At 41.8% G+C, this 21,715-nt stretch overlaps 1 protein-coding gene across 1 annotated transcript in view; it reads left to right on the forward strand.

Moving 5' to 3' along the window:
- Positions 1-477: 477 nt before the first annotated feature.
- LOC124805705 (myrosinase 1-like) overlaps positions 478-21,715 on the forward strand; it is an 85,938-nt gene continuing 64,700 nt past the window's right edge. Inside the window, exons 1-3 of the mRNA XM_047266275.1 lie at positions 478-613; positions 9,421-9,554; positions 20,738-20,872. Of these exons, the coding sequence (XP_047122231.1) occupies positions 478-613; positions 9,421-9,554; positions 20,738-20,872 (405 nt within the window). The remainder of the gene's footprint in view (positions 614-9,420; positions 9,555-20,737; positions 20,873-21,715) is intronic.

Below are 21,715 nucleotides of genomic sequence, written 5' to 3' on the forward strand. Positions count from 1 at the left end.
AAAAATCATTTTGTTTCTAATGGGAAAGAAACAGACTTTTCCGTGGTCTCTGAGTGTTTCATGAAAGGCATGATGAGCAGTATTTTCATGGGCTAACTCCTGCTGTATCCCTGAAAAAAAATTAAAGGTTGAAAATATCTGCCAAAAAACCAAACCAAATGTGCCTGTAGACTGTTGCGAACGAAATGGGGCTGCAGTCTTACTCTATTCCAATTTTATCAGCTATGAATTTTTTTATAGGGCCAAGAGCGTCAGGCAAGAGCAGAGTTTTCCAAACGATTTTATAATCACAGAAAACCAATTCGTCTATATGAACAAGGCGAAGTTCAGTACACATCTCATCAGTATTACCCGTTATCTCAGATGTTTCAAGACGAAAAGAAGTCGTTTACATCAGTAATTGCCTCAGTGACTCAGCAGTTCAGAGTACGTATATAAAGTACCTCAGAGACTGGTGAGCGATAAGTGCCCGTCGAAATGTTGGCAGCCATCTTCTTTGCAGCTTTGGTGGCTGTCGGCTCCACGCAATCGACAGATAACAAATTCCCGAATGGCTTCTTTATGGGATGTGCAACGGCTTCCTACCAGATAGAGGGAGCGTGGAACGAAGATGGTGAGTGCCCATTTTAAAAGCATAACTCCAACTTCATTAGCACAGCAGTCTGAAAACTTTAACGTAATGAAATGCACTCGGTTACTCTTTACTAAGAGAAAGTCCTCATTTCGAGAAGTAGCCTGCACACAGATAAGTCTTGATAAAGGCGAAGTTTCTTTCCATACGTCATCTGAAAATGAAAGTATAACTACTATATTTTTACAACAAAAGAATCACAAAATAGGTAATGTATTCAATTTTAAGACTTTTGGCTCAGCTTTTAAACCATTTCAACATTTTCTACCAAAAGGAAACCTGAGACTGAATTTCAGAGAAATTCTTATATTCAAGTAACTCTGGTACGACACGTTTTCAGCACAACCAATACTTTTTGCAGGAGCCGTAAGTGATTAGCAGTTGTTAATTCTTGGAGACGTTTCGGACATGATTGGACGGTCTGGCTGTCTGAAATTTCTGATTGTTAGTAACAGGTTATAAATAAATCAGAGCTACTACAATTAACACGTACTTAAGTGACATGCAAGTGTACTCAACAGCGATCGCCATTATGTGGCTGGGAAGGTCACCTAATGCCTGGATCTTCCTGTTAAGATCTGACAAAAGAACTGCAAACGAAACAGCAAGTTCTAGTAAACCTCTTCAAAGTCAAAAGCGAAATGTAATGACTTGAATAATATGCAACACGGAAGTACAAGATTTCGGGGAACTGGTTGTATCTCTTCATTGCTATAAAAGTGACGCGAAGATGTGTGGAAACACATCCAGAAATATGGCCTATATGGAAAGATGCCCTCTTATATAGAAAACTTTAGGTCCATTAAATCGTATAATAATTCTATCCGACTATGCCCATCAAGAACACTAACTTAGTTTCTTGAGTTTCAGAATGTTTATTTAATATCTAAGAGCCACAGTCCGTGCGTTTCCGTTTGCGTCGGAAAGTAATCCGATTTTGTGACATATTACAAGTTCCTTAACAAGGGTGGATTATGTAGTTTCACCGAGTGCTTTGGTGGTTAGGTTTTTGAATCTCTGTGTATTAATCTAATTTAATAGACACAGTTCCTGCGTTTTCGTCAGTGTCTACAATAGAGTTGCGCAGCACGTGCCGATAGTCCGTTTATCTGCACAGTGGCCGGCCGCGGTGGTCTCGCGGTTCTAGGCGCGCAGTCCGGAACCGCGCGACTGCTACGGTCGCAGATTCGAATCCTGCCTCGGACATGGATGTGTGTGATGTCCTTAGGTTAGTTAGGTTTAAGTAGTTCTAAGTTCTAGGGGACTGATAACCACAGCTGTTAAGTCCCATACTGCTCAGAGCCATCTGCACAGTGGCTCCAGGAACACTCTTCGCAGCTTAAACACCCTCGCTGGCCACCAAACTCCCCTGACATTAAAATTTTTGAGCATATCTGGGATGCCTGGCAACCCGCTGTTCAGAAGAGATCTTCATCCCCTCGTTCCAGCATTACTTCAAACATTAGTCGAGTCAATGCTACCTCGTGTTGCGGCACTTCAGCGTGCTTGCGGCAGTCCTACACGATTTGAAGCAGGTGTAATAGTTCCTTTGGCTCTTCAGTGTATGATAGAATAAGAATGATATATTATCGTATGTATATGGTAGAATGAAAGAAGAAGACAAACTTACTTTGCACATTCTATTAGTAAGGGACATAAAATGGAAACAAGGCTGAACACCCTAAACGTATCATGTTCTGATAATCACGTGGCCTAACCTTTAACACGATGTGGGCATGTTTGACCCAGTCTGTTAACCTAGACTTACTATTTAGAAACCTCAGAGTTAAAAGACACAAACGATTATATTACACATGACGTATTGAGGTAGCGTTCTCGCTTCCCACGCCCGTGTTCCCGGGTTAGATTCCCGGCGGGGTCAGGGATTTTCTCTGCCTCGTGATGACTGGGTGTTGTGTGATGTCCTTAGGTCAGTTAGGTTTAAGTAGTTCTAAGTTCTAGGGGACTGATGACCATAGATGTTAAGTCCCATAGTACTCAGAGCCATTTGAACCATTAATGCCCAAAAAATCGGAATAAATTTACCAAGAAACGAATTTCCAGAGCCTTCATTCCAATTTGAATGAATTTTGTATCATGCTTACAAACTTACGGGCAACGGCCTTGCCGCAGTGGTTACACTGGTTCAGCTGAGATCACAGAAGTTAAGCGCTGTCGGCTGTGGTCGGCACTTGGATGGGTGACCATCCAGGCCGCCATGCGCTGTTGTCATTTTTCCGGCTGCACTCAGCCTCGTGATGCCAATTGAGGAGCTACTCGACCGAATAGTAGCGGCTTTGGTCAACAATACATCTTACGACAGCGAGAGCGGTGTGCTGATCCACGCCCCTCCTATCCGCATACTCGACTGAGGATGACACGGCGGTCGGATGGTCCCGGTAGGTCACTCGTGGCCTGAAGATGGAGTGAGTGCTTACAAACTTACGAGAAACTGAGTTTTCATGCTATAAGTGTCTCCATAGAAAATGGTTTGCATAGAAAGATTTCAGTGAATGCGTAGTGTGCGAGACTATTCGTTCATAGTCGACTTTTCGCCTGCTCCAGAAATGCATACGTAGAAGCTAACAACGTCGAAGGTATAGATGGAGCAGCAGTTTCATGCTAATCTAAAACGAAGTGTGAAGGTAATGATGTCACATCATTCAATTCTATCAGTGGGAGTCGTGGCGTGCTCCTTTAACCCACCCTACTGGCATACCTCGTGTGGGAGTTTCTGAGGTTAGGAAAGCCGAACTCTCAAATCGTCAGGAAACCGAAGGAATGGAGAAATGATGATGCCTCGGCAAACCGAAGCCAATCATGTGTCCACGGAGTCAGTTCTCTTTCAGTTTACACTATCTGAACACGACTATCCGGACACGCCTATGTAATGCGGAAGTATTCACTAGATGTGGCACCTGCCAGTAAAAAAGAGGCGTGGGTACTGTATTTTCGGAAGACATACAAAAACGGCAAAATGAGACGGTTAGGAGAGCTCAGTGACTTCCGAATGTGACCAGGCATTGGATGAAAACTGAGTAAAAGTCCGTCAGATATATTTTTGTTTTTTATTTTTTTATTTGGCCTTTGAGTGTGTACTCAATTTAGCCATCGGCAACACATAGCGATAATGTACACATAATTGAATAAACAAATACAGAAAAGCTTAACTGTTACAGTTTTGTACATAATGTTTTAAAAAATTGAATTGAATTGAATTGGAAAATAATGAAAAGTGTCTTGGTTTGCAATTCACACCACTTCTGAAATATCTTCATCAGCAAGACATATTTATAATTTATGCACACCATTGAAACCTACAGATTATAACCAGGACTCTTGATGAAGTTAACTATCACTTTATATAGACGAATGTCTTTAGTACACAAAAGAGAAGAAGCTGATTGAGGAAGATGGCAGCCCATACTCAGCAATGTCTTCAGAAACACCAACCGTTCACGGTCAAATTTGGGGCCCATAAATAAGATGTGGTTGACATCAGCTTCCGACTCAGGATCACACTGACATGCTGGTGAACTGTAAACGTTGATCCGACGTAGATGTTGTGGGAAAGAGGCATGATTGAAGCGGAGTCTTATGATGGTCAGAGATATTTTAACATTCTAAAGGTGCCATACCGATTGTTGGTTTTGTGACTGTGAAGTGGAATCGCGAAGAAACAACCACATCTAAACCAAGACCAGGGAGACCTCATTTCACGACGGACAGGGAAGGTGAAGGACTGCGGAACGTTGTTGAGAAAAAAATTGGTTGAAGTCAGCCGAAGAAATCACATGTGAGGTTCAAAGCGCTACCGGAATTCAGCTAGCACAAATACAGTGCGCAGCGACTTAAATGTATAGTGTGCAACTGTCGAGCAGCTCTTCATAAGACAAACGTATCTGTCGTCAGTGATAAGAGACGCTTGAGGTGGTGTAAAGAGGGACGCCTCTGGACAGCGGCTGATTGGATACGAGTGATTGTGGGTGATGAATCAGCTTATACTCTATAGCAGTCCGGTGGAAGAGATTGGGTTGCCGAATGTCTGTAGAATGTTGCCTACCATCATGAGAAAGTGCCAATAGTGCAGCACGGAGGAGTTGGTGTTACCGTATGGCAATAATTTTAGTGACCGCGGTGAGGTCCTCTTATTGCACTTAGTAAAAGAACTAAATGCGGAAGGGTATGAACACATTTCACAGCATTGTATCCTGCATACATAGAGGAACAGTGTGGAGAGGATAACCGATTTTATCAGTATGACAGTGTAGCGTGTCTGAAAATAGCGTCTTTGAGGCAACGATTTGTGGTTAATAAGTTCCCTGAGAAGCACTGCCTGCACGGAGACCCGACCCGAGCCAAATGCAACACCTTTGAGATGAGGCCCCTACTGACGTTCATATTGATAGTGTCAGCAGCAGAGTAAATTCCGTTATAAAGACGAAGGAAGAACACACCCAGTATTAGTGTCCACTATTACTTGTCCGGACAATTTTGTCCATATTGCATATTCGCTGATAACCAATCGACTACGAGCCCCCCCCCCCCCCCCCCACCTTCCCATGCCGCGCGGGGTAGCCGTGCGGTCTCAGGCGGCTTGTCACGTTTCGCCCGTCTCGTCCCGTCGGAGGTTCGAGTCCTCCCTCGGGCACGGGTATCTGCGTTGTCGTTAGCATGAGTTAGTTTGAGTTAGATTAAGTAGTGAGATAGCTTAGGGACCGAGGACCTCATCAGTTTGGTCTCATAGTCCTTACCACAAGTTTCCAATTACTACCAGCCCAAGTATTACTAATCGTAGAAGCTAACTTTGTGGATGGTATTGATGGAGCAGCAGTTACACCCTCATCTGAAACAATGAGTGAGAACTATGACGTCAAGTGATATTGCCACTGTATTATCCAATGTAGTACTCGTACGCGGTAGATACAACAGTTAGTAAAATGTAATTCGAAATTTGGTTTCAACACGATAGTGATTTAGAAGGCATGGCTCTATTCGAGGTTGTTTCTTCCAGCCTTTGAAGTGATATACCCTGCCAGTTACAGGGGGCACAACAGCTCAATGTGGACTCCGGAGCACGGTGCAAACCAAACTTTTTCATAATAATTATAATAATAATATACAGAAGAATGGAAAAGAAAATTGAGGATGCGCTAGATGACGAACAGTTTGGCTTTAGGGAAGGTAAAGGCACCAGAGAGGCAATTCTGACGTTGCGGCTAATAATGGGAGAAAGACTAAAGAAAAATCAAGACACGTTCATAGGATTTGACGATCCGGAAAAAGCGTTCGACAATGGGAAATTGTGCAAGATTTTCGAAATTCTGAGAAAAATAGGGGTACGTTATAGGGAGAGACTGGCCATATACAATATGTACAAAAGCCAAGAGGGAACAATAAGAGTGGACGACCAGGAAAAAAGTGCTCGTATTAAAAAGGGTGTAAGACAAGGACGTAGTATTTCGCCCATACTGTTCTATCTCTACATCGAGGAAGCAATGATGGAAATAAAAAAAATGTTCGAGGTGGAATTAAAATTCAAGGTGAAACGATATCAGTGATACGATTCTTTAATGACATTCATATCCTGAGTGAAAGTGAAGAAGAATTACATCATCTGCTGAATGGAATGAATAGTCTAATGAGTGCAGATAGTGAATCGAAGAAGGCGGAGGTAATGAGAAGTACTAGAAATGAGAACAGCGAGGAACTTAACCTCAGGATTGATGGTCACGAAGTAGATGAAGTTAAGGAATTCTGCTACCTAGGCAGTAAAATTACGAGTGAAGGACGAAATAAGGAGGATATCAAAAGCAGACTAGCAATTGCAAAAAGGGCATTCCTGGCTAAGAGAAGTCTACTAATATCAAACATCGGCCTTAATATGAGGAAGATATTTCTGAGAATGTACGTCTGTAGTACAGCGTTGTATAGTACTGAAACATGGACTGTGGGAAAACCGGAACAGAAGAGAGGCATTTGAGATGTGGTGCTACAGACGAATGTTGAAAATTAGGTGGACTGATAAGGTAAGCAATGAGGAGGTTCTGTGCAGAATCGGAAAGGAAAGGAATATCTGGAAAACACAGATAAGGAGAAGGGACAGGATGATACGGCATCTGCTACGACATGGGGGAATGTCTTCCATAGTACTAGAGGGAGCTGTAGAGGGCGGAAACTGTAGAGGAAGACAGTGACTGGAATACATCCAGCAAATAACAGAGGGCGTAGATTGCAAGTGCTATTCTGAGATAGGATATCGTTGCGGGCCGCATCAAACCAATGAGGAGACTGATGAGCCCGCCTCAAAAAGAAAAAAAAATCCAGAAGTGAATGAAGTGATGAGTGACAGAATATTATTTCTGGATCTACTGAGCATCGAGTACGAGACATAAGGATGTTCAATCTGTCACTCCACTACTGAGACAGACAGCCATGGAATATCGTTTTTTTTTTTTTTTAATTGATTTCTCTTCCTTCAAACTTGATGGTATTTTCAACTGTTGCAATGAATATGTCTTGCATGTTGCCATTCTATGAGGCATGTTCGACACAGATCCCCAGGACGATATTTTTATAAATTTGGGTGGTGTTGGGTGTGATCAACAAAGAGGAACTTATTTGCTTCCACACTTTTTGAGTGCTGCAAGTTACCTGGTGTTCATTCGAGATGTGTCGCTACCTTTTCTTGAGACTCTGGCCCTTGTTATCCTTGATAAGACGTCCTCTGGAAACAGCGATGCATCAGTGTTTGCTTCGTGCCCCCCACCCTCCGCTCCCCCGCCGCGCCGGTGCCAGACTGAAGACATGACGATTGTGTCACCGTTTCTACAAGACGCATATATGCACATCACACTTCGTAGACCATTCAGAGTTTGCCAGTATCCAAGAAGATCTGGCACGACCTCACTAACGGTCACAGCGTTCTTCATTTGCGAGATTATTTGATGTTACTTCAGTGATTAAAAAGTCAAGTCAAATTTACAAGGAAGTTGGCAACAGCAGCAGTCTGCTTATCCAGTATGATATTACACCCCTGCTGGGCTTGATGCGTGCACTGTTTCCGTTGGGGAAGGTATCATAAGTGCATTATACCCCCTCTGAGGCATGATGGACCACAACTGTTGCAACTGATCCTTCATATACTGGAGAGTCGTACTGGAATGGGGCTGACGTCAACGGTGGTCCCATGTATGTTCTATCAAGGGCGGATCTGAAGATCTTGCTGGCCACAGAAGTACCTCAAAATCGCACATTCCAAGTGTGGACGAGCATTTTCCTATCGAAAAATGCCACCAAATTACTGTTGTATGAAAGATAATACATGAGGTCGCAGGATGTCTGTGTCGTACCGCTGTGCCTAAAGAGTTCACTATCAGCCGTGACCTCAGTTCACACCCGTTGGTCAACCTTCGACGTTAGGAGACCCACAGCTCTGCCTCTCCCAAAACACTGGAAGAATGAGAGCTCTCCCCACGTCTCAGACAGCCTCGCCGACGATTATCATGGGTTACTCCTAACAGCAGTTGATCGCTGAACACAATATGCCCCCATTAATCAGCAGTCCACGCTTCCCAGTAATGTCTTTACCCAAAACGATGCCGTTTGTGTTGTTGGTTAATGGCAGCCAATGCACGGTACTATGTTTCTCTGGCCTGGTTGTTGGTTGTCTCCGACCAATGGTGCAGGATGATACAGAATGGTGCAGCTAGTCCACTTCCTTTCCTTGGATGTCAGGAGCAGTTTGAAAGGGGCTTCATTGCACTTTGTGCAATCTGTCGATCCACTCTTGGGGTGGTCACATGCTTTGACGACGAGTATGACTGTCCACGTGTTCCCACGCTATCCAACACTGGAATACTGTTGCATCCAAATGTCCGCAAATCTGTGTAACTTGACCAGCCGGCCAAATGGAGACCCATATGTAGCCCCCTCTTAAACTCTGTCAGTTGCTGATAACGCTATCTCATATCAGTATGTGGCCTCTCCAAGTCCTTCACAGTGATAATTCAATCACCGCCGCTATCTGCGCCGCTTATATACTCTACCAGACTTGTTAACTGTTCTAACACGTGAACAACACTAACACATTCTGATGGTCATCCTATCTGTCACATAAAATTGCAGGTCCTATAATTTTAATACCCACAGCTGGCGTATACATGTATGAAATTACACTGACAGCCGACCATTTCATAAAACTTTGACACATAGGTGACTAAATTTTTGTGCAATTATTACCGTATCTACAGTATTATACTGATCTGAATCGCAGGTGGTCAAGAAGAAACGGGAATTTGATGTCTAGAGTGTGCAGATGTAGTTTATGAAAAGAGACAATGTATTTAAAAAAGACAACACAATCAGAAATGGTGCTATCGGAAATGAATGAAACACATTCAACGTAATAGAAAGATAGAATAAAGTAGGAGAATGTAAAGAGAACATATACAGAGATCTCATGCTGAAAAATTACTTGTAAACGTAAAGAAATACGGATCACAAGAATAGGACACATTGAAAAATTATGGAAAGTTCGGGCACCATAATAGGCAGTAAACGATCCAAATTAGGAAGAGAAGAAGAAGAGTCAAAGAAAATGTTATATGCTTTTCAGAAATAAAATGACTCAATGTCACTCTCATTTAATTCCGACCTTCTCATTTATTTAGCAGTTGGCTGATCACGTGATCTTCCTATAACTACTGCATGTCGTACAACCTCTGAATGTAAATATTCTCTCTTGTGACTTGTAGCAATATTTAAGATGTTGCTTCTATGTTACTTAGGCAAGGGAGAGAATATCTGGGACCACATGTTTCACGAGCATCCGGAATACGGAACAAACGGCGACAATGGGGACGTGGCCTGTGATTCTTACCACAAGTACAAGGAGGATGTGCAGATGCTGAAGGCTCTAAATGTGAGTAGACTCTGGGGCATTTCACTTATTCTTATCCTTGTTACATTTACGTTTGTACTTTACAAACCTCTTTATGGTGAGAAACGAAGAATATCTCTGTTACCACTATAATTTTCACTAATTTCTTTTTCATTCAAGGATGGTTCTATGGAAGAACGAATGTCGCTAAATTTCCATATATGTTCTAATATTTCTGATTTTGCAGTCGTGGTCGGTTCGTGATATGTTTGTGGAAGTACTACATTATCTGATTTTTCTTGGAACTAACACTTTCGAATTCAAGTTGTAAAGCTCTCAGTTCCACGCAACCCACCTGTTGTAACGCCTGCCTCTCAAGTTGGATCAGCATCTGTATAGCTCTCTAGCTAAAAGAGCCCAAAATGAAACGTGCCGTTATTCTTACAATCGTCGGTATCTCCTCTGTCAATCCGAATTGGGAATTGGCCCCGAGTGTCTAGCGGTACTAACGTTCACACTCCGATTAATTATTGATACCTTTCCATTGTAATAGCTACATGCAAGGTAAGTTAAGGATTATCCAAAGGGGTATAATAGCGCCGATATTGTACACGAAATACAAAGTTGATATGGACGAAAGGTCAGTAGGTACTTGTTTTTGGAGGACGCAGTAGTATTTAGAATAGTCTCAATGCTGGAAAGTGTATCGGAATTCAGGAAGTTCTATACAACATTAACGCTTGGTGTAGGGGCTGCAGTTGACCCTCACCGTAAGCAAATATAACTTGTTAAATATACTTGTATGCATATGTGAAAGAGGAGACAGTGTTCACGACACACAGCTATACCAAATAACGTCGAAATTAATTCGCTATTGCAAATTCAAAAATGGTTCAAATGGCTCTGAGCACTATGGGACTCAACTTCTTAGGTCATCAGTCGCCTAGAACTTAGAACTACTTAAACCTAACTAACCTACGGACATCACACACATCCATGCCCGAGACAGAATTCGAACCTGCGACCGTAGCGGTCTCGCGGTTCCAGACGGTAGCGCCTAGAACCGCCGGCAACTCCGGCCGGCATTGCAAATTCCTTGACATAATGTGTACTACATAAGATGTACTACCAGCTAGTGACATATCAAATTTTTTGTTGGACCCGTATTTGCACACAGTTCCTATCAAAGCTCATTGAAATGTAACTTGTTTTAATAAGTGCCTGCAATATAGTTCTAATTATATTCTTTGTAAAAATAAATCCATGAGTAGGTGACAGTGAAGTACTGAGCCTAATTATTCTATATACTCAATTCTAACATACCTTAAAATTGGAATATCAAAATTTGATTGCATGAATTCAAATGGTTCAAATGGCTCTGAGCACTATGGGACTTAACATCTATGGTCATCAGTCCCCTAGAACTTAGAACTACTGAAACCTAACTAACCTAAGGACAGCACACAACACCCAGTCATCACGAGGCAGAGAAAATCCCTGACTCCGCAGGGAATCGAACCCGGGAACCCGGGCGTGGGAAGCGAGAACGCCTCCGATTGCATGAATTAATACAGCGCACATCACAATTACAATTACGTTGCAAAAAAGGAATGTAGGAAACCTATACACTGACAGAGTGATGAAATTTCGGGAATAAATTTGTCTAGGCTACATATTTAAGTGATTAACATTGCAAGAAGACAGGCTTATGTAAGCACGAGATAAGCCACTACAAATGCGAAATATTGAGGCATAAAAAGTCGGTGTAAGCGTCAGAACGTAGAATGCAAACATGCAAACGTGCATGCATTGTGTGGCACAGGTGCCGGAGTTAGGTTTGTGGGACAGAGTTCCCTGCTAGTAGCACTTGGTCGGTCAGTACAAGGACGGTTAATGCTGTTTGTGGATGATGCTGGATTTCAATATTTGCTCAATTGGAGACAGATCTGGTGGTCGAGTAGGCCATGAATACATGTCAACACTCTGTAGATCATGTTAGGTTACAACAGTTGCATGTGGACGACCGTTATCCAGATGGAAAGCACCCCCTAGAATGCCATTCATGGATGGCGCCACAACCGGTAGAATTAACAGACTGACGTATAAATTTGCATTGAGTGGGCTTTGGAATGCCACGAGAATGCTCCTGCTGTCATACGAAATCGCATCCCAGACGATAACTGCAGTTGTAGGTTCAGTGTGTCTGGCACGCTGACTGGTTGGTCGCAGGCCCTCAACTGGTCTCCTTGTAAACAACACACTGCCATCAGCTGACATCGAGACAGGACCAGCTTTCATCAGAAAACACAACAGAGCTCCACCCAGCCCTCCAGTGACCTCTCACTCGACACCACTGAAGTAGCAAATGGCGGCGGTTTGGGTTAAGTGGATTGCACGCTACAGGGCGTCTGGCTCGCAGCTGTCCTTGGAGTAACCTATTTGTAACAGTCCGTTGTTTCACTGTAGTGCCACCTGCTGCCCAGATTGCTGCTGAATATGCAGTGCGACACGCTTAAGGCAAACGCCGAACACGTTGCTCTTCCCTCTCGGCAGTGCCACGTTGCCGTACGGAGCCCTGTCTTCTTGCGACCGTACATTCCCGTGACCACCGCTGCCAGCAATCATGTACAGTACGCACTTTGCTGCCAAGTCTTTCTTCAGTATTGCGGTTGGAATGTTCAGCTTCTCGTAGCCCTAGTACACGACACCATTCAAACACAACGAGGTACTGACAATGGTGTCTTTGTCACCTTAATGACAATCTTGACTGACATCAATTCTGCAAATCCAATCTCAAAGGTAACTAACACTCACGATTGTTACAGCGTGCATTTAAAGCAAACGTGATTCCTATTCTCATTGTGGCACTACTAGCGCCACTGTTATGCGACTAGTGCGACATTTGAACAGACAGCATCTTTCAGATGTAGGAACACTCCTAGAAACTTTCGTTCATGTCGCACAACTCTTTCCTGGTGTTGCGATTTTTTTCTGTCATTATATGTGGAAGCAGAACATATGCTACCAAATGCAGCTCAGCAAGTGGTTTCGTAAGAGTGAGCTATATGGCCATATCTCTTTAACAAGAGTGAAAATAAGTTTGATTTTTGAAAATGTATACATAGATAAACTAACACACAAACACATGGGACAAAGAATTCTGAAGAAGAACAGCCCACAGATGCTGCTTTGCTAGATTGTAAACCAACCTGAAAGGAACATGGATACTGACGACAGTGTACACCCATTTACTATATCCAGTACAGCAAAAGACACTGTATGTACATGCATGAAGCACATTGTAAAGGTATCTGATATTAATACCTGAAAGCTAACTCCAAAAAAGATCATTTGTTTATTAAGATCCTTTGTGATACTTTTAGAGTAAGCTTCCACACAACAATCACAATGGAAACAATCTGCCAGTATTTTCTGGAAGGATTTCTAGTATGGTTGAGTGTAATTTCGTAGATGAACAAAGATGCTAAAACATTCTACATGATACATATGCTTTTGGATGAGGTCAGCCTTTAGCAAAATACAGTTTTGTTTTTTATCCCAAACACGTTTCACTGCAGTTGCAGAATCATCAGTGGGCTTTTATTTTATGGCTGACAAACGTAAAGAATGTTCTTCACTGTTTTTGTACATGTAAACATTAGTTTTGAAAATCGTTATTACAGATTTTTCAAGAACACAAAAAATTATGCATTCATACCTTTTTACCATTGGTGTGGTCTTCCTAATGTATTACGTTTTTATAGTGACTGTTCTCTTTTACAGTTTGTCGTCTGAAACCATATACAACTTGATGTAGACAAATTATCTAAGCAAAAATTACAATTAATGAACTGTTATGGCTAAGCCTGAAATTAATTACTTCTGTGTGTGTGTGTGTTTGTGTGTATCTATTTACATTATGTTTCACTTACGTTTTCTTGTTTCCTCATCTTCTTCACTGTGAAGTTTTGTATATTGAACTGTCACTGTGACTGTTTCACTGTTTACCAGCTGTACAAACAAGATGGTGGAGCTAGAAGAGTTGAAGGTGTAACAACAAGGTGGGGGACAGTGGAACAGTTGAAGGTGTTCCTGGCAATTGTTTTGAATCTTTCAGAGGTGTATGTGCCCTTTTGTGAATGTGTGTGTGTGTGTGTGTGTGTGTGTGTGTGTGTGTGAGAGAGAGAGAGAGAGAGAGAGAGAAATGGAGAGAGAGAAAGAGAGACAGAGAGAGAGGGAGTGGGTTTGAGGATTTTTCATTATTATTATTATTATTTTGTTTGTTTATTTTTTTAGTTTTGTGTGTGTATATGTCTTTATGTGTATGTGTGTGGTGGTGGCGGTGGTAGGGAGGAGGGGTTCTATAAGTTGGTGTTATATAGCAATTCTCTGAGTGCTGAGAACACAGTTCCATTGCACAGGGCTGTGTATTCATTGTTTACTTCTTTTCCTTCAACTATGGCTTTTTATATTTGTCTTCTGGATGAAACACCCAGTCGCATCCAACAACTCCACTAAACGAAGTCCACCCTAAATATAATTCACCATAGAAACATAAAAAGACAAAAGGTTAGATTTCCTTGGCCACACAATATACCGACACAACAACCAACATCAATTCTCCATGTTCAGGAAAGTGACCACCACTAGCACAGCCATTCACAAACATTCTAATCATCTGATTGCACACAAACTATCTGGTTTCCAGTATACTCGTATGCTACACAGACTGAACAAATCTCCACTCACGGAAAACAGTTATAACAATGAATTAGAGGCAATCTGACAAATAGCTGTAGAGAACGGATATGATGGAAGCACTATGGATAAACTGAATCACAAAATTGAAACAAAGTTAAAAACAACAAGTGGCTTACTCTCACCACCAACAACAAAGCAGCCCACAGTATAGGCAATATACTCAAAGAACAATATCCCACAACTTGACAACTCAACACAGAGAAAACTAAGGACAACCAACACAAGCACAGACAAACACAACACATCTGGTATTTACCAACTAACTTGTCAGAACTGCAAATCAGTTTATATAGGACAGACATGCTGAAACTTTGATACCAGATACACAGAACACAGAAGAGCATTAAAAGGTAACAGCTGTCATTCCATATTTGCTGAATACCTTATGGACAAGAAATATAGCCCAACAGACATCGATACTGACCTGAAAATTCTCAAATGCTGCAAAAGCCTCCCCCACAAAACTAATAATTGAAGAATATTATCAAATATCAAACACCATAGTTGAAGGAAAACAAGTAATAAATGAATACACAGCTCTGTGCAATGGAACTCTGTTTTATGCCAACAAAGAACTACTAGATAACACCAACCTGTATTACGCCCCCCCCCCTCCCCGCCAAAACATACTTATATACGCACACACAAAACTAAAAGAAAAATAATAAAATAATAGTAATAACAACGAAAGTTCCTCAAACCTCTCACCCCCCTCTCTCTCTCCATTCTTCGCGCACACACACACACACACACACACACACACACACACACACATACATACAAGTGAGCATGTGCGAACACACAAGGGCACATACACTTCTGAAAGATTCAAAACAACTGCCAAGAACGCCTTAAATAGTTCCACTGTTCGCCATCTTGTCTTTACAGATAGTATACAGTGAAACAGTCACAGTGACAGCTCAATATACATAACTTCACAGTGAAGAAGATAAGAAAAACAGAAAATGTAAGTGATACATACTGTAAATACACACACACACACACACACACACACACACACACACACACACACACTTCCACACAGAAGTAATTAATTTCAGGCATAGCCGTAACAGTTTCCAAATCGTAATTTTTGCTTAAGTAATTTGTCTACATTATGTAGTATATAGTTGCAGATAAAAAATTGTGAAAGGAAATAGTCACTATAAAAGCATAATACATCAGGAAAATCACACCAATGGTAAAAAGGTATGGATAGACATTTTTTTTTGGGTTCTTCAAAAATCTGTAATTACGATTTTTAAAACCAACATTTACATGTATACAAACGGTAAAGAACATTTTCTATGTTTCACAAGCATAAAATAAAAGCCCACTGATGATGCTGTAACTGCAGTGATACATGTTTTGAATAAAAAACAAAATTGTGTTTTGCTAAAGGCTGACCCCATACAAAAGCATTTGTATAGATAAACGAAACACGGACAAAAGAGCTTCAACCTCAAGATGATTATTCTGCAGAATATTTACTGTAACAAAAACATGGAGTGAAGGGCAAAAACGCTAACATAGAGTCTTATAAATCAAATCCTCTTACATCTCACAATTTTGTAACATTACTGTGTAGTTGACTCTCAGCACTCGTGTTACTATAGCCCAATTCTATCTTACGCTGTGGCACTTACTGAAGTACAAAATACGGAATAACCAAACTGCCTAAGTTTGTTCACTATGTGCCAGGTATTTTTTGGTGGTGCAACCTCTGTTCTTCGTTAGATCCAAGATGCTTTTCTTCAGTCTCCTTCAGATCCGTATTGTGATTCTGAATTGCTTTCTTCACATATTTCTAATACACTTTGTAAAATGTGGAGCTCACGCCTCCGTTTGTTTCACACTTCCAAAGCTTCTATGAATTCGATGTCAAGAAGCTGTCGTTGTATATTTTATTTAAGTCATTACAAACTATTCATTCCAAACTCATTCTCTGTTTGACAATTCATTAGTGTCTCACAGAAGGACTACAAATCCAGTCGCTTCTAATTTGCAACGGCGAGCATGATTTGACATGAATCCTCTTCAGTTTTGGTGCTCTGAATTATCCGTGCACGCTTCCCGGACCGCCCCAAACTTCCGTATGGCTCGTAATACCTTCATGCATTCGTTAGACTGTCTAATGAGTTCATTAGACAGGATGAAATGGTTAACGTGGCCGAAGAGGTTAAGACGACCGCTTGCGATACGAAGGAAATCCGGATTCGAGTCCAGGTCCAGCACGATTTTTCGAAAGTCAGTGTTGGGTAACTGATTTATACTCAGCACACATGATGTCCAGGAATACATACTCAGCAAATTATTTTCGAAATAATTAAATATAAATAGGTGAAAAGACCCTGTATAGTAGACATTCCACGATTCGTCAAAAATTAGGAACTTACCTTCTCGCGTATGCAACGAGGAGCGCGCTTGCTTGCGAGAGAGGCATATGAGCGACACGCAGATGCGAGCAGCGGATTAACGGTCGTGGACTGGTACACCGGCCAGACTGACTTCTGGGCTGGTTCACAAATTTCACGTGAAAGAATACGATACACAAGCCGTTAAAATATAGCAAGCACAACAAAGTTTACACAGTTCACTCCCTTAGGTTACGTTGAAGAGTGTGGGCATTCGACACCGAAGCTAACTAATAAAATAAAATTTGGTAAGGGTTGGGAAGTTTGACCCTGCGCTAGACGGTAGAAACACAATGGAAAAGAAAGAAGTAGTCTTCGGAGCTACATTAAAGTTATTATAGAGAAAGCATATGCCACACTGAGATTCCTTGGAAAAAACCCAAAGATATAAGCTGAAAGTAAAAACTTGTAGCACCAAGAAGGAATTTTGCGACATAAACTTAAGGTGGTAGACGTGTATATACAAATCTACATCTGAAAGATGACGTCCATACAGATTTAGTGCCGGTAGCACTACTAGGAGGATTCAAGTCAGTTTTGCTTTAAATACACATTCTAACGGTAGTGAACATTAGTTATCTCTGAGATTGTGCGTGATTGGTGAGTTGACGCTAGTCAGAATACGTTTAAGGAGACAAAGACCCCAATATCAACACATCACTGAGTTTCAACGACATCGTGAAGCAGGACTATGAGAAGTCGGATGTTCGTTCTGCGATATTAAAGAAAGGCTTGGCGGGACTGTTACCACTGTGCATGATATGTGGCAGTGGTGATCAAGTGCAAGTACGTTCGCCATAAGACCGGGCTCCAGAAAGCCATGTGGCACTATCGAGAGGGGAGACCAGCGTGTTCGGTGTATTCCTCTTGAGCAGCGTACTACATTTGCAGAAGCAAACTGAGTAGCAGTTCGCATCTCATTGGACAACGATCTGTTACAAAGCGGTACTTTAAGGACAGCTCCGAGACAGACGCCCCCTGGTGCGCATTCCAATAAACCAAAACCACGTCCGTAAATGACATTCATTTGCGTATTCAGTGGTGTCGAACGATAGTTCGTTGGAGGGCAGTATGGAGGTCTGTCGTGTTTCCTGACGAAAACTGGTTCTGTCTTGGTACCAGTGTTGGTCGTGTGTTGATTAGAAGGAGCCCAGTTGAAGGCTTGCAACCAACTCGTCTGCGAGCTAGACACACAGGACCAACACTTGGAGTTATGTCTAGGATGCCATTTCATATGACAGCAGGAGCACTCTTGTAGTCACCTCACGGAAGCTGACTGCAAAATTGTACGTCAGCCTGTTGATTCAACCTGATGTGCTGCCATTCACGAACAACATTTCAATGGTGGTTTCCCAACAGGATAATGGTCGCCCAAATACCGCTGTTGTAACCCAACAGGATCTACAGAGCGTCGACGTGTTGCCTTTGTATACTTGATCACCAGATCTGTCTCCAGTCGAGCATGTGTGGTACGTCACCTGTCACCAACTCCAGCACCTTCCACAAACAGCGATAACTGTCCATGTATTGACCGACAAGTCCAACAGGCATGGAACTCCGTCCCTCAAACTTACATCCGACATCTGTACAGCTCAATACATGGTACTTTTGCACCTTTTCATTCAACATTCTGCTGGTTTTACCAGTTATTGAAGTACGAGCATTTTACATTGGCAATGGCTTTTCTTGCACTTAGATTAACCTGTGGTTTTGAGATACTAATTATTATACCTACAAGTTACCAAAACAAATGTATTCCCTAAATTTCGGTACCCTGTATTAATTGTTTTTTGGTATTGCGTTTTTTCCGTTGGTGTATGAGTTATATGAAAGATATCTTCCTGGTCTCCAGTCTAAAGATTGGTTTTATGAAACTCTCCACGTAAGTCTACCTTCGGCAACTCTCTTCATGCAAGCACACGTATTGCACCGTAAGTCCATCTGAACCTGCTTACTGTACTCTAACTTTGGTCTCCGTTTACAAAGGCCTCCCTGCCCACCTCACACGTACACACAAAGGGTGTACACGAGAAACCCCGAAACATCCGATTCTCGAATACCGTTCACCTGTCTAAGACCACAACTAGCGAAGATTAGTAGCTGAGAAAGAGATATCGAAGGAAGCGCGAAGATTTTCGGCAGAGGCTCCTTTGCCAATGTCATGAAATGCCAATATCGGACGGTACAGACGTTATATATCACACAGAGCTTAACAGTTAAACGTTCTTGTGTTCATTCCAAGAAGAGGTAGGCTAAATATTTATTGTCTTTCACATACATTTTTTGAGAAAATAACAGTTGCTATTCCCGTGCTCAATTCGGCGACAGGAAAAAACGAAAATGGTAGCGACAACGAAGAAGTGCAAGTGTTGCGGGGTAAAGATGTAGGTGAACTTTCGAAGTTCATTTTTATGTAGTCCCCAGTTAAAGTAAAACTGAGACCAAACGTCATATTACGTATGTAACAGAACTAGACATCTCGGCCGCGCTGGGTAGCCGCGTGGTCTAAGGCGCTTTTCAGGGTTCACGCAGCTGCCCCCGTCGGAGGCTCGAGTCCTCTCTCGGGCATTGCTGTATATGTTGTCTTTATCGTAAGTTTAAGTTAGGTTAAGTGGTGTCTAGGCCTAGGGGCCGCTGACATCAGCAGTTTGGTCCCATAGTACCTTACCACAAATTTACAAACTTTTTTTGAGGCCTCCCTATGTGAAGCGTAACTAAATAACAATATAGCAGTATTAAGTATGACAATAGCCAGTTCGCGTACATCATACACATGTCTACCTATTAGTTCTAAGGATGAAGTTACTGCTCATTTTTTTACTTTCCTTGGAACACAAAGAGATAAGGAGTTTTCCTCTTTCTTCAGTGTTATTTGTTAACCGTGTGAATCGCTTACTTAGTGTTAGCGACCTCTAGTACTGTGTCAGGGTGTTGTGAACTTCAGTTCAAAATGAAGAAACAGGGAGACTGACAGTGTCGGCACATAGTCCAGTTCTCTCATACGCAGCCTCACATCCGATGGATGGATGACCTTTAACTGTTCATTGCACTGCCTTGCACATCTGTTCAATTTTAACCGAATTTTCTCTGCTGTCAGTCAGAAATTCAGATTGCAGATTACATTGCTGATATGAACTGGCGCAGATCGGTACTGGTAAATTTGACTATACACACACAGTTTTGAAGATCTGCAAAATCAGAGAAAAAAACACTTTCCAGAAAACCATTAGGTGAAACATCTTTAAACATTTTCCGATATTCCTTGTCCAATACTACACATAAACAAATTATTACTGGTCATTTATAAAAAGGTGCGGAATAAGGGTTCAGATGTCCCCTGTTCTGCTCAACGAGACACTCAGAATCAATTTAGCCATATTTGAAAGTTAGCACATCGCCCTCCGTCAACTGCTCATTGGTGATTAATATTTCTCATCCTCCCGTCAGAATTCGAAGCACTGTCCCCAAGGTGAAAGTAGCTTCCATGATATACATTTTTGCCTGGCAATGAAAGCGGTTAGCTTGATTCCTGAGGATGTAGAACAGTTTCATCGCCTTATTGTGATTGGCAGTGCACGTGAGACGGTAATGTACGTTTACCATGAGCAAACTTTAATGCAATGTCGTTCCACGAAATCGAAATGTTTTGGTAGTGGCTACGCAATATAATGTGGCCCTTATAGACAACATATAACTCTCTGTACATCGGACCATACTCTGACTGGGAGAAAACCTCTAACTAACTGTGGATCTCCTTTGATCTGCCGAATGACCGTAGCTTAATTTTTTACGGTAAGTGGTGCTGGAAAGTACTTTCTAATTAAGCTTTGTGGATTAGATGGCAAATGGGTCTCGTGTGGTATAGAAAACTATCTGTGAAAAGTTGTTGTGTGTAAGAACATTATAGATATTTACCCAGATTTGGGGAAAATAGCCATCTTGACAAGAAATCGCAATGAAACAGTTGTGTCCGGACCTCTCTGATTGTTGCTCAAGTGATGAACGTTCTTTACCTCAAACATTTCTTTATCTCAAATTGTTCCGGATCAGGTGGACGTGTACCGCTTCTCTATCTCCTGGCCTCGCATCTTGCCGACTGGAGATGTGGACATTATCAACCAGCCGGGCATCGACTACTACAATAACCTCATCAACGAACTCCTCGACAACGGCATCCAACCCATGGTAAGTGAAACAGCAGCTATTAATACTTTATCCAAACGCTATTGTGACCATTAAATGACAATCACTTTTCCGAAAACATGAATTAAGAAAGTATTCACTGGATTTGTTGAATCCCAACCTTTATTGAGAGTTTCAGGAAGACCGATTACATTTCACTAGACTATATCTTCTTTGTGAATGAAAGTGTAAGGAATTCGTTAATCTGGCTTCTTCACAAGACGACGAGGTTCTTATTTTCAAAACGACCATCCGTTTTTCGCAAGGGTACACCTTTTACGTGCATGCAGATAAAAATATGGGGAACTTTACACAATTACGTTGAGGTACGACATTTTCGTTTATCTTTAACAAATGGTCTGTCTGTCCTTACCAGAAGACAGTCAAAATCATACTAAAGTTTCGCTAGATATTTGGAGTTATTGCACTGTTTGCAACTTCTAAAACCACCCAAAGTTGTGACAACGGTTCGTGCATTGCTAGAGGCTTTCAAAAACCGCTAAAAACCACGTAACAGGGGATCATGGAATCCTAGAGGCCAATGAATTAATGGGAGGCCTGTACACCCCTTACAGCCCATGACTCATTGAGGCAACACAGTGGTAAGGAATGCTCTTACATCCAGCTGACAGTACAGTGATATTTTATCTTACTAATAATTGAATTTTTTGGCCTGTTCTCGCAAAATCAGATCTCCAAGAAATCGAGATGTGTGATTCAAGCAAACACTTTTCACGGAAAAAAGACAATGGACCGTACATCGTGTCTCGGAAACGACGCAAAACACATACAGCTTTACACCGACTCTCTCAAGCTCAATAATGTATGTGGTTTGTTTGTCCCATT

Source organism: Schistocerca piceifrons, chromosome 7 (genome assembly GCF_021461385.2).
Source record: "Schistocerca piceifrons isolate TAMUIC-IGC-003096 chromosome 7, iqSchPice1.1, whole genome shotgun sequence".
In the NCBI taxonomy this organism is placed as follows: Eukaryota; Metazoa; Arthropoda; class Insecta; order Orthoptera; family Acrididae; genus Schistocerca; species Schistocerca piceifrons.